Below are 14,631 nucleotides of genomic sequence, written 5' to 3'. Positions count from 1 at the left end.
CCCAGACTTCTTCAACTTTTGACTAAAATATTTAAATTCCCTTCTTTTTTTGGTCAATTTTCAAATTCCCTGGCTTTTTCCGGTTTTCCAGGTAGCGTGGCAACCCTGTACTTAGAAATATGGTCCACAATAAAGTCGATTTTCAATCATCATGGATCACTTTATTTCTAATCACGTAGTGAGCATTTACAATTCTTCTCAGTTTCATTGTGTACTACCTGAAGTTTGTGGAAATCCACATCTGAGACAACCACGCCTCGTAATTAGTTTGGCATGACAATTAGTTTGTACTAACTACCATAATATCTCCTGCAGTATAAATACAAGGAATGGCATACGTGTGACTAGGATGCTTTTCATTACAATTACATAAAGGACCTCTAGTGTTTTTTTCCTTTTGTACATTCACAAACATTTCCTTTTGGACATTCACAAAATGTCCATTTTTACCAGATTTCTTGCACTGCCATTCAAACTTATCTGTAATATCCTTCCTTTCACACAATCTCATTTCATTCCCACATTTTGGACATTCATACTTATCCGCAATTAAACCTACACTCATACACCATTCAACCAATTCTTTTGAATTATCAGATGAACGCATTAAAAATTTACAATTCACTTTAGATAGCGCCATGCAATCCAAAAATTAATCAACACTATTTCACACAACACACAGTGAAGCTTAATACAAAATAATATAGTACTACAGATATTTTTCCAAATTTTTACTCCCTTTTCCGATTAAAGAACTATAATTCGTCCATTAATGTCACATGACATATCTCATGATCTCTCATTTCCCTCATACAAAATAATGCGTAATCGGAACTGAGTACTTCTCACATTATTATGAAAGTCCTACGTAGTAACCTTTATCGCCTCCAAAATGTCGCCAAACTACCTGTTACCATATTCCAAAGATCAGCCGTTTTAATTTATTCAATTCCCATTTGCTGATAGGTTCTTAATTATTTTCATTGATGGTCATAAAATTACTCACTTTTAATGATCAGAGATGTGTACAAATCCCAAGATTTGAATAAATCTTTTATTTGGTCGGCAAACAATTTATCCCTTTATTTTTATCTCATATTTCTTTATATGTTTGGGAAGAACAACTGATTCTTTACCTTTCAGTTACCATCTAGGAAAAGGGATTGTTGATCCATGCAAAACTTTTGTTTCATTTTATTAGTTTACAAGGGTTATACTGGCTTAATTTTGAATGAGATATAGCTGTTATCATGTAGCCTGTTACAAGTCTTATATGCTCAATATACTGTAGCTTCCATGAAAGTACTTGATTGGTATCTCATGATAAGGCAGCACTAAATAGAGTCTTCTCTGAAATACAATCTTTTGTGATCTACTGCTATAGCACCCAAGTGTGAGTTAGCTAGTGTTTTCTTAATGTTTGGGAGACATTCAAACAGTAGATTTATTTATCTTTAAAATTCTGGAGCAATTTTTTGTTGTTGTTGTTGTTGTTGTTGTTATTGTTGTAGTTTTTGGAGGTTATTTTAACATTCTGCATTTCCAGTTTTCATGCTGTTGACAGTATAATCATGGCACTTGATTGTGTGCTGTTTTCTCATTTTTATATTCATGGCTACATGAGAAATAAAACAGCAAAAACTCACATTTTCAGATGCACAGAAATCATCAGCAACTTGGTATGTATATATATATATATATATATATATATATTGTCTGTAAATTTTAGGAAGAACTTTTACTTCCAGGTGTATTATTGGGTGCCCTATTGTAATACTTAAATAATTTTTTTCATGTGAATCTTAATTCAAGCAATAAAAGTTTCTTAATAGATTCTATGAATTCATATTTTTATAATACTTTTAACAGCCACACATGGAATGGGCATAAATTTACTATATTGTGTAGAACATATTTATCCCACTAAGTTAATAAAATTATATTCTGAAATTCCAACGTAGTTGGTGTGAAAGGTTTGAATTTTGTTGAAGTTTTTAATGCAGAATTTAATTAATTTGAAGGGCTTCTTAATTGGTTTTTCAATGGGATTCATCAACAAATCAATCACTTTTAGTATTATTGTTCCGTTTTAGTCCATGTAAGTAATGATTAATGTTATTAACGTAGCTAGTAATGAAAGTATTTGTGTGTTCCAGTCTTTATGTGCAAAGTTTTCTATTGCATTTAGTTTACTTTCTCTCCCAGTATTAATGTTTTTATTCCCCTCTGTAATTAATGTCAAGTAGTATCTTAATATTCAACATATTCTTTCGCAACTTTCTAACTGGTAAATTTCCGCAGTAAAAAGTTGATGATTTACATTTGCAATGACTTTTTCATTTCCTGTTCTCTGAGTAGCTCTGTTAGTCTAAAACTTAGATGTCATTTGCCAGATGTATATGTAAAGCAAGGCAAAATGTCTGATGCTTTTGTAGCTATTTATCCATTTTATTTTTATAAAAGTTAAAAGTTATAAAGTTAAAGTTATAATTTATAAAATTTATACTCTGTAAAGTGTAAGCTTGTTTTATTCATATTAGGTATTCTAAACTTTTTTTTTCTAAATATTTTTCTGTAAATAAACATGATTGTTATTATTATTATTTTAAAAAATATTTGTATAAATCAATAAGTTTATTGTTAAAAAAGAATCGAATTTTATTTTCAACTCTTTTGAATTAATAGTTTGTTTCTCATAAATGGTCCATATACTCAAAATGGAAAGCTCAGATTCATATTTAATTTGTTTGTTTCCACTAGTCGCAAAATTGATACCTTGTTGCATATGATGAATGATTAATATTCATATATGTAATATTACAAGTAATCAATTAATTCATCAATATTGTTCAATTGTATATTACAATTAATTCATCAGCCAAGTATTCTCATGAATAAAAAATAAAATTGCTATGTTAACTATACTGTAGATTAGAAATTTCTTTGTAAATTTCTTTGTCTGACCATGTCAAACTGTGACTACAGTATAGGCTGTACAGTGTCTAAGATAGCCATAATTACCTTTATAATAACCTGGGAACTCAATATGAATCTTGGGAAATGATCTCAAATCATTACGCTCTTAATGACAAACTTCAGTTTAGGAAAGTATTGTTCTGTTAGTTAAGCACTGTTCATCTAGCATGTGCCTTTCAGATTGCTAGTGTGTTACTGAGCAATGAATCTCACTACATGTTGTCATGACCTATGCCATCTAGTTTTACAGTATATGTCATTGTTTGTATTAATGCTCAGTTTATATCTACCTGCTCAACCGTGGAAACCTAAAATTTGAAGTTTTGATAGAATTGTTATGGTAGTGTTACATGCAAACACATCTTGCAATTGATATAAGTGTTTACTACTGATCCCATGGTTTCAGATCCTTTAAAAAAAATCTATAGTCTGATTAAATGGTCAATAGGTTGTGGTTGCACAGTCTTAACTCCCGCACATTTCCACTTCATTATAATACCATTTATGATCGAATAAACAGCATACTGAAGAAATTTTGTGAACATATTTTCCATAGTGATAACATCCAATTACTTCATAACATTCAATATTATATAAATTATATTGTCTTCATATTTCTGTGCTTTCTGTTAGCTGGATTAATGAACTTGCTAGTCTCCTTTTATATCTGAGCCCACCAGCGGCCGAGCGGTAAAGTCGCTGAACACTGGTAGTTCGGTCCGAGGTTCAAATCCTGCAAACGGGCTGGCTGCATGGACGTTTTCATGGTTTTCCCCATGTGTAACGTGTATACGAGCCAGTTTCCCTTAGAAAGTCCTCCACGAAGGCATTCCTCCCCTTAGGAAGATAGCTCTAGTGTGTTTTGCCATAATTAATAAACCAAACCAAACCAAACCTTTTATATCTGTAGGAACTGATACTGTGATAGCAGTGATAGAATCCTGAATTCTTTAATTATTGTAAAATTGAATATTTGTATTTTTAGGTAGCTTTTAACACTAAGCTTTTAAGTTTTTTATTTTTGTAATGTTTCTTGTTCATTTGAAATTTTGTGGTATAAATTTTAAATTATTTTAGTAAAATATGCCTCAGCCATATTAATAATTATTAAAATAACTAAGAAGTTAATAATTGAAGATACAGCAATTTCAATAATAATCATTTCTTGCTTTGTGTTACATTTACTAGATATGGAAAATAACATCTGAGGCCCAAAACACATCTACCCATATCTTCGTAGATTTCAGTGGTTAAAATATGGTTAAAATATGGTTAAAAATATGGACAGTTGCATAAAGACCCTCAAATGGAAAAAGTGAGAGAAAATTAACAAAAACTGTAGTTTGAAATTTATAGAAATAATTAAATCCATAACAGTTCTGAATTCTTAGATGATATTTTGTAAAAGCCCATATGGATCATGAGTCATCTGCGAAGTTTCAAATTTTTAGAGCTTTCAGCTTTGATATTTTTGACTGCTAAGTACAATTCAAACCGAAATTTTTGATCGTCAATTTATTTCTTTACTCATGTGCTGCTTTGTTTCAAAGTTATGAATTGCTAGAGCTTTGAGATTTTTTTGATAAGGTATCAGAGCTTATAATTATTTGTATGATTACAGAAATATCTTAAACTTGTTTTTACTGATTATTTATTTATGCAGATCAAGTTTTAAAATTAACAAAACATAAATAATCTAAAACCAACTTAGTATATAAAATAGAAATAGGTATTGTAAATTGTTTTCTTTGTAGATAATTATAACAAAAACATTTTTAGATGAGTTTTCTATTTTACATTTTTCTCATTTCATACATGTTTTCCATGCATTTGTTTCATATATAATCAAGTTACAATGTGATTCTTCATAAGTTCTAACAGGATGCATCTAATTTAGGTTATTGCTAATGACAGAAATAGCTAGTCGTAGTGGCTACAGTTCTTTATTTACTGGAGATTCTGCGTCTAGTCTTGCTGTTGAATTGTTATCTGATATTGCTTTAGGTCGAGGTTCTCAGATTTGTTTGGACACAGTGAGTAATTTTATTAATGTATGAAAGAAGAAGTTTAATATTTTACTGTCTAGTATTTGAATTTAGAAATTGTTAATGCAGTATGATAGATTATAATCATGATTTTAAATTTTTCAAAAATTAGAACTGCTATAGTCTCTGTTTAATATAATAAAGCCAGGGGTTAAATAATAAGCTAATAAAGTTCAGAGATAATAAACTAAGATAACAAAGTTCTGTTTAAGATAAGCTTAATAATAAAACTCTGTTTAAGAAAATAAAGCATCTGGAATGGGGAGAATTTGAACATTCGAAGTAACATCAGTGAAGATGTGATGATTAATATGAGAGATAAAACAACCAAATGCTAAATTATTATTGTTTATGTCATTATTATATACCATATATTCTGGCGTATAACTCGCACTTCTAATACAAAAAATAATAATTCAGAAGTCAAACAGCAAAAATCAGCGTTATATTTTCAAAATTTTCGCAGGACTAGTTTCGATGGTTTTTACCAAACCACGATCCTCAGCTGCAAAACGGCAAATGAGGATGGTGGTTCAGTAAAAACCATCGAAACTAGTCCTGCGAAAATTTTGAAAATATAACGCTGATTTTTGTTGTTTGACTTCTGAATTAGTATTTATTCGGCGTGTTATTGTGTCTTAATTACAAAAAATAATATTGAAATTTACAGGTGCATGCTATATTCTGGATAGAAATATAAGAGGTTAAAAATAAGAAAAAAAAAAGTGTACAAAAATTAGATTTTTCCATGTGCCTAAATGCTGTTTTATTTAAAAGAAATCACATACCTTATGGACTTAAAAACGTTCAGTATTGAATAACATGAAAAGTTTGTCCTATTTGTCTTCCGTTATATCTTCAGGCACATTTTTGCATTCTGTTTCATCTTCATCATTGTTACTTTGATCCATAAATAAATAATTATCATCCATTCAATTTTTCACCAATGCCAAACATCCTTGCTGCAGCACGATTTCCATTTTCTTTTGTAAACAGAATGACTTTGTATTTTAAACTAGTGCTGTGCAGTTTCATTTGGCAGGAGGGATATTTGCTGCTAAAAGCAACACTAAATCAACTGTATTTCAACTAAAGCAAATTTGATTTACTAAACCTTCGATGTTCATTTCAAAATCATGGCTTCAAATGGAAAGAGAAACATCTGGTTCCTTATTCCTCAAATTCATTCAGGTCAGAAAGGCATTCTTACCCCAAATTCCATCCCCTTTTCTCAAAACCCTTGAATAACATTTTTCTGCACATCCACATTGAATACAACCCACACTCTTATTTACTTCCTTAAATATTTCCCCTACATACATATGTACTGTTCCCTTTAGTGCTTGCCAGTTCAGTAGTCAAAAGCCTGGGAAAAATCTTTGAATCAATGACTTCAGAAGATAAGAGCATCACACAGTTATCTTTCAGGTTTCTTCATAAAGAAAAGGATGTGCATTATGCAGAGAATATACTTAAAAATGAATAAATTGTAGTCTGAAATTATACATGCGGGTGTTATATACTGGTGCATGTTATATGCTGAAATATATTATATATAGATACTTCCTGCATCATAATTAGTAAAAGAAAAAAAACTGTTAATTTCAGCCATTGAATAAATGCGTGATTGAAAAGATTTCCGAAAGCAAATAATGGAAAAATAATAACACCTTTTAACTTAATATATCAAGTCAAAACCAACTTTTTATTTATGTAGTTATTTTCATTGCTTGAATTTATAAGTATAATATATATTGTTAGACATATTAGATTTTTTTAGGATGATGTCTGATAACTATAATTGACACCAAGCAAAGGAAGTGTATTTCAGTATTAAACAACTTTAAAAAAAGTTTGAAGCTCTTAAAAGGATTGCTGTCTAAATTATCTTATGAAATTAGTGTACAAAGTAGAAAAGGGTAAATATGGCAGTTGGTTTGTAAAGCCTTTTGGATGAAGAATAAATAGTGAAATTTGTTTCTGGAGTTTTCATCAAAATGATAGCAAAGAGTGATAATGTGTTAAAATTCATACTGTATGCATTCAGAATACCGAGCTTTGTTCTGAATTTGTTATATTTTAAATTTTAAAAACCTTCTTAATCGTAAGCTGACTTTCTTGCTATAACAAACTACATCCTTATTAAATCAAATTAATTAGAATTCAGTTTTAACTCCAGAAATTTGTCTTTTTTATTTAATGTATTCAATAAAATTCAGTTTATTAAAAATAATCAGCACTGTATGTACCAATGAATATAAACTTTATCATAGCAAAAAGTGTATTTTAGCTAATATTTGCATTAAAAATTGACATTAAATTTCCCTTTCATAAACTGAATTATAACTGATTATTTTATTAACTAAAACTTTGTGCATTCTAAATTATACATTCAACTGGCAAAAATGTGAAATAATGTATGTAGAATAGATATCAAGATAACTATGTTTTTTTAAATAAGAAAAGTAAATTCTCTTGAAACGAAATATAGTAATAGCATTTAAAAAGAACTACAAAATCATTCTATTTTAATGCAGTAGTTCCTGGTGTTTCCTTAGCAAAAATGTATTCAGAATTAACTAAACTGGATGTTGCCAGATTTTAAAGCCATAAAATTTAATTTTCGAAGAAAAATTTTCTCCAGTGATGTAATTAATATATTAAAAATCAATAGTCTTTGTTTCATTATTTGTGTTTTAATTGAACTTCATTCTAGTAGCTAAAAATGGGTTGTGTTTGGTATTCAATAATGAATGTTTAAAAAATGTTGTGGTATCATTGTATGAGTCATTTTCAAGTATGAGTTGATAATAATAGGGCAAGTAATAAATACGGATTTGTCAGGTTGGCATCTTAGAAATAAGTTGTAGACATGGGAAGTGAACTTCAGTAATGTGTTTTGATGTCTGGTATATGTTATGCAATGGTAGCTATGGTTGAAATATTAATTATAGAAATTTGTGAAATTAATACAGTGCTTCTCAACATGGAGATGTTTTATTTGGATCGGGAGTAAAATTAACAACCAAGACACTCCATCGGATTCCTTTTCATCTGAATGTCAGCTGAATTAATTATGTTAATAATATGAACAAGTATACATATTAATTATCTGTTTGTTTCTGTTTAATCTGTTTAATCTGTTTTCATGTAATAAATAAAATCAAATGGCTGTTAAAAAATAAAAAAATAATGTTTGGTATTTTCAAGTTAATTATTCAAGAGTTTTTTAAACACAACATAAGAAAGGCATGGATTTTAATAGGATATATATTTCATTTTGCAAGAGTAAACTTCTAATACTAATATTTCACGTTTGATAGATTTAATTAAATTTTGTTTATCAAAATAATGAATTTAATGAAAGGAAGAGATTTAAGCATAATGCTTTGATAACAACCCTTCACATTTTAAAGAAAAAAGATATTATAAAGAGTGGTCACTATAATGAAAATGGATTTAGTGTATGCTTGCCAGTTGAGGACTCTTAAATACTCACTGTAAGAAGTGGTTATTATGGTCAACATTGACTGTAAAGTTTCTAAACCTAGAAACTAAGAGGCTAGTAGGAAAAGTAATTTTTAAATTTGCATGACGATAATGCTAATTTGAGTAATATAAATTTACATGTTATGATTTCAAGTGTTATGTTTATTATGATGAAGTCCAGAGTTATAGAGAGTAGTGCATGGAACATGTATGTGTAATATATGCAATGTGATATTTGATATAGTTATACCTCTGTCACCACTACTGAATTGTAGTTTTATGTAATTGCATCACGATTTCTTTACATTATACTTAGGTATTCTGAGCAAGATATTTTGTGGTTAGCAATGTGTGAAAACATTATTTATTGAACAATGTATGAATATGCAGTTCCATATTTGTTTATATAAATGTACAGTGGAAATTTACTAAATATTTAAGCAAGTTTATGGTCATAGCACTTTGTGTCATTTCCAAGTCCTTGCAACATTTTTTAAAAAAAAGTGTGTTAAAGAACAGGAGTGTCCCATTTGACTGATGATATGAACTGAAGAGAATTTTATGAATTATTATGAATTATGAAGCACCAATGCATAATATGTGATTTAGGAAATCATCATAGTTCCAGAGATGTACAAGACCTTATATCAGTGATTCAGGATTTGAATTTGCACCATGCAAGGGTTTTGTCTTACAGCATGTGTGAATGCAGCGCATATGTATAAATTTTAAGTTGTGAAACAGGAGTCATTATTTTTAATTTATTCATATAGCAAAATCTTTTGTGATTACTTTAAACATATATGCCAGTTGCATGCTATCGTGCCTTCTCTGATTCAACCCTGCATGCTATCCAGATACAGCATTAATTAATGAACTATTTTACATGAGCAAAGAGAATTTCCTTCCTTTTGAAATGTGAGGTAATGGGTGAATATTTCCAAAGCTGCATGCAGTTATGTTATTCCATATAACTCATTGCATTCATTGTGTGCCATTATATTTGGTACAATTTATTATGTTTTAACTAAGACAAAGCTGAGTTTTCAAACTTTACATTGTACATTTAGTTTATGATTGGCTTTTCATATTTCTGTGCTTCTTTGAAAATTCTCTGTGATAATGTATTAATACTTTGAAGTTGGGGGCCGAGAAATAAGTCAGAGTTCCAGTGTCTCAAAAACATGGCTCTGACCAAAACATCAGCCAAAGAAATTCTGCTCCCTACTTCTCAGAGTTCAGGGATAATCATTGTCAGATGGCCTTCTGTGCTCCTTCTCTGATGACTTTGCGCTACTCAGTTCGTTTTCCTTCAGCAGTAGAATTTTAGCTCGGGACAAAAAATCTGTACTGATATTGCCATCTGAAGGTTGCAAAAAGCAATGCAGTACAATGAAAATATAATAAATAAATTTAAAAAAAAACTAAAGGGGACTATTATATAAACAAGGTGTGGCTATTAATTTCCAGGACTGCTCTAATAACAGCAGAACAGATGATATGAAAAACGTAACCTTTTAATATGTTTCGAAGTAATCCCTATCTGCCTTAATAGACTTCTGTGCTTGGCTGAATATGTTGTGGAAACAACTTTTAAAGTCCTCTTTCAGAAAGCTCATCAATGTTGACGTCACGTTTCATGACAACGCCTGCCCCCACACTGAATTCCCAGTGAAGAGGTTTTTGGTCAAGCATGAGGTCGTGGAGCTGCATTATCTGCCATACTCTCCTGACTTGGCACCCACAGACTTTTTTTGTTTCCCAAACTAAGAACTGTGATCAAAGGAACACACTTTGTGGATGTTGAAGACATCAAGAAGAACGTGGCGTCGACATTGAAGAGCCTTCCGAAAGAGGACTTTTAAAAGTTGTTTCTACAACTTATACAGCTGAGTACAGTATTACAGCAGATGGGGATTACTTTGAAACATATTAAAAGGTTATGTTTTCACACCAATTGTTAATTAATTGTTCTGGTGTTATTAGAGCAGTCCTGGAAATTAATAGCCACACCTTGTAGAATACACACAAGAAAAGAGAAAAAAAGATATTATCACAAAAATGTGAGAATGAAAAATGAGCAGTGATATAGTTTGAATGATGAAATATTTACTACAGTAAAAAGGAGAAAATTTATGAAATGTATTTTTTTCAGTAAATGGGAATATTAAGAAGAATGCTCAAATGGGGGGCGGGGAGAAATGCTAATATCACAAAAATGTAAGGACATTTGTTAATATATATGTATGAAGTTAAAATTGTTTCTGCGTCTGTATAACAATTAATATGAATTGCTAATTTGTGCAAGAAACAAATGATAAACATTATTTTTGTGTATAAATTAAAATTTTTAATCAATATATGTAATTCTAAACTATATTCAGTTTGAAAAGCAAACAAACTGATTAGAAGATTGATTGATTTTAGGAAGTATTTTCTGATAAGGCATATTTTTTAATATGAGGCAGTGTTTGCAAAGGTTAATATTCCATCATTCAATAATTACTTCAGCTATGAAATAGCAACTTTGTGAGTTTCCTCAGTTTAGCGATAAGAGTTAGCAGCAAAAAGAAAAAAATATTCCTGTGTATTCCCTAGTCTGTTATTTCAAAATTAACAAAGGTGACCCCCTAAAGGAAAGGTTTCAAAGGTTCTTAATAGTTTTCTTTGCTATCCTAGCTGAAAGATAGTGGAAATATATTTCTATTTCTTGTTCTTTTTAAGTGAAGCCTTTCCAAAATTTACTGCCTTTTAAAGTTTAAACCAGGGAAGGCAAACTGCAAATCTTTTAATTTATGGTGGACAAATAAAAGAATATATTATATTTACATAGTATATTTATGATATTTATATACAATAATATATTATACATTATATATTACTGCATTATTACACAATATGTAATGTATATTGTGTACAGCTCATACCAAAATAGAAAGAGATAACATCTGACCAGTGCAGAAAATGAGCTCATGTAGTAAAGGTCTGTTATCTCATTTGATTGACCATTACACTGCACACTTTGAGCACAGACAAGCATAACAAGACTTAATCTCTTCTGAAAATTTCCCAGGAAGTGATACTTATTGAAATATTCCTAAATGACTCTTTTCTTTTTTCCCCCATTCTCCTTAAAAAAAAAAAAAAAAAAAAAAAAGCAACATGATGAAATGTGGAAATTTTAGTTTTACAGTAAAATTGTGTACTAGCTCTTATAGCAAATACTATAAGTTTATCTTGAAAAACAGTGATTTCAGTGAGTCAAAGTCATCAATAAAAATCTGATGTCAAAGTTAGAATCAGAGATTCGCCAGTTTAAATTCTGCTGCAGAGGTATGGGTGAAAGGACTTATATAAATGATACTGCTTATTTATAAGAGATATTGATAAGAAATTTGAAATTATTGGGGAACTAAATTACATGCTGTCCTTAAAGGGAAGTACAACAAGGTGTTATATTTTTCGTGAATTTCTGGAATTGCTTTCAACTTTGAAAGTATCTAATACAATCATAATGTAATATTATGACTGATGGAGTGCCCAATACGATAGGGGAAAATATGGATTTTATGGACTCTTTAATCAAAATTATCTCAGAAACAATGTTGCCTTTCTACACTGCATTATACATCAAGATGCCCTGTGTAAAGTTGTGTTGTGTCTGAAACCTGTTCTTGATGTAATCATGAGGCTTGTAAATACTATTTGATCTCATGGACTTACTCACAGGGAATTTCGAGATTTTTTTCGATCCATGCAATCTGAATATTTTGATGTGCTGTATTACACAAAAGTAAGGTGGCTTAATGCAGGATATGTTTTTGAGCGAGTTTGGCAACTGAAAGATGACATGTCATTATTCCATGAGTAGCAGTGTTCTGTGGATTGTGAAATGTCTTAAGCTACAGCATGTTCTTTGGATTTTGCCTTTCCCACAGATATTTTTGTCATATGAATAATTTAAATGTCAAGAGGCAAGGAAAAATATCTGTGCCTACTCATTTCAAAGATTTTCAACTAAAACTTGGATCTTTTTGCTAGGTGGCTAGCTAAGAATGACTTGTCTCATTTCTCCAGATTAAATTCAGTATTCTCAGCAAATGAAAATAAACTTAAGAGTTATGAAGATGACATAGAAACCTGCATTTTGAATTTGAATGCACATTTGAAGATTTCAATGCCATTCAAACAGAACTGAATATTTTTACTATGCTCTTTCCACACAAACTGTGAAAGAGTAAGGTTGGATGCACAGCTTGAATGAATTGAATTTAAATCTAATAATCACCTCAACAGTTGTTTCTCACTGTTCCAAAATTACAGTTTTATAAATCTGTATCTGAAGTAAGCTTCCCAAATTTAATATCTCACATTCAGAAAATTGATGCTATGTTTGCTTCATCTTCTATATGTGAAAAGTGCTTTCTGCTATGAACTTTAAGAAGAATTCTGTTAGAAATAGACTGATAGATTAGCATTTAGCATTACTTCTCAGAACTAGTACATTTACAGCTTAAACTTGAATCTAAGGACTTTTGAAAATGGGATTGCAGCTTTATTCTCCAGATTAATATTTGTATTGTAATATTTGTTAATGATTTTTAAAGTGTTAGAATAAATTATGTTGGCCTGTTTAATTCTTTCTTTTGTTTTTTGGCCTACACCCAAAGAAGTTTACCCATTACTGTATTAAATCTGTGATATTAAGTGAAGTATCATTTTAAAAATTTGAAGTTTGACTGGAAATGAAACAGTGAATCTTTTAAAGGGCTTGATTTGATAGATATTTAGATTTTTATCTTCCTCTGAAAAACATTACTGAACATAGTAAACCTTACCCAAGCATGTGCAGTAAATGTAAAGGTAAAAACTTGAGACATATTCAAATTACGAGTACATGATGCAAGAAAATTAGCTAATTAATAGTTTATGATGTTAAAAGAAGGTTTTCTATTGCCACATTCAGTTGTAAGTGAAGAATTTAACGTTTTCAGTATGTTAATATCTGTTTTAAGACACGAAAAATTTCACTTTGATCAAGATTTGAATTCACCCATTGATACTTCTCAGTTTTTGTGTAAAATTCCAATTCTAGCCAGAGTACTATGAGTTCCAAGTAAAATAAACTCCAGTGTACAACCAAACAACAATTTTAAAAGGAATTAGTACAGTCCAAAATCTGAGATCTGGAATTGTTGTGACTAACAGTGATTCCTGATTTTAGATCAGCAGTTTAAATCTAAAATCTAATGAGATAAATGTAGACATGGCAGCATTGGGGCTCAGCATATTATTTAAAACCATTCTTCTATCCAGTTAATGTTAACCATTCCATAGCACCAGAGCCAGTATAACCGCACCAGGTAACAGAATTTGGGGGAACAAAAATTTTAGAATTTAGAGGAACATTGGGCCACAAAATTCAGGGATGGTAAATTTTTTAGAATTTAGGAGAGGCACTGTTAGAATTTAGGGGTGTTTCTTACAGCAGCATTTAGGATCCACTCAGACTACGCAGAGCAGCAAAATGTATAGCACACCCACATACACACACACATCTACTTAAGGGGCCGAAAGTGGGATGCTAGCCAACATCAAACACAGTGCTGATCGGTACATTATTTATGAACACATTATTGTTATTGGCTATTGCGTGACTAACCAACGAGTGTTCGAAAGTGAAATGTAGGAATCTCACTTAGATGGGAAAAAAATTGTATTTTCAGCACATATTTGCCTTTTGTTGAGTATTATAATCTTCATTTCTAGGTTTTATAGGGAAAGGGAAAACTTATTATTATTTTATTTTATTTTTGGCTGGCGGTACAAAGGTTCAGATTTTAGACTCTCTATTGTGTTATTAATGAGATGTTTTAATCAATTAATGAGACTGATGTTGATTAGGTAGTGAATGAATGCATTAGTTTCTCTGGAAATAGCAAAATGCATGGGAAAACTTGAGCAGCTGATGAAGAAAATGCTCCTTGTTAAGGTATGTTCCCATCAGGAAGAAAAGTTTAAACGGATGATACTCATTTGGTCAAAATGTTTTTAAGTGGATTAGAAGGCAAAATAAAAATGCACTTTAATCTAAGTACAGAGAAAAATAATCAAACTAATT

General features: G+C 30.4%; 1 protein-coding gene across 2 annotated transcripts in view; it reads left to right on the top strand.

The window, feature by feature from the left end:
* Nucleotides 1-14,631, top strand: part of Ctu2 (Cytosolic thiouridylase subunit 2) — a 102,338-nt gene that overhangs the window by 59,470 nt on the left and 28,237 nt on the right. For both annotated transcript variants that reach the window (XM_035353124.2, XM_035353123.2), the window contains one exon: nucleotides 4,874-5,009. In XM_035353124.2, coding sequence (XP_035209015.1) covers nucleotides 4,874-5,009 — 136 coding nt within the window. The remainder of the gene's footprint in view (nucleotides 1-4,873; nucleotides 5,010-14,631) is intronic.

The sequence above is a fragment of the Stegodyphus dumicola genome, chromosome 2 (assembly GCF_044657685.1).
Source record: "Stegodyphus dumicola isolate Sdum_Otavi_A_Nest chromosome 2, ASM4465768v1".
Taxonomy (NCBI): domain Eukaryota; kingdom Metazoa; phylum Arthropoda; class Arachnida; order Araneae; family Eresidae; genus Stegodyphus; species Stegodyphus dumicola.
Note: the sequence above shows the minus strand (reverse complement) of the source record. Positions and strands in the feature narration are given on the sequence as shown.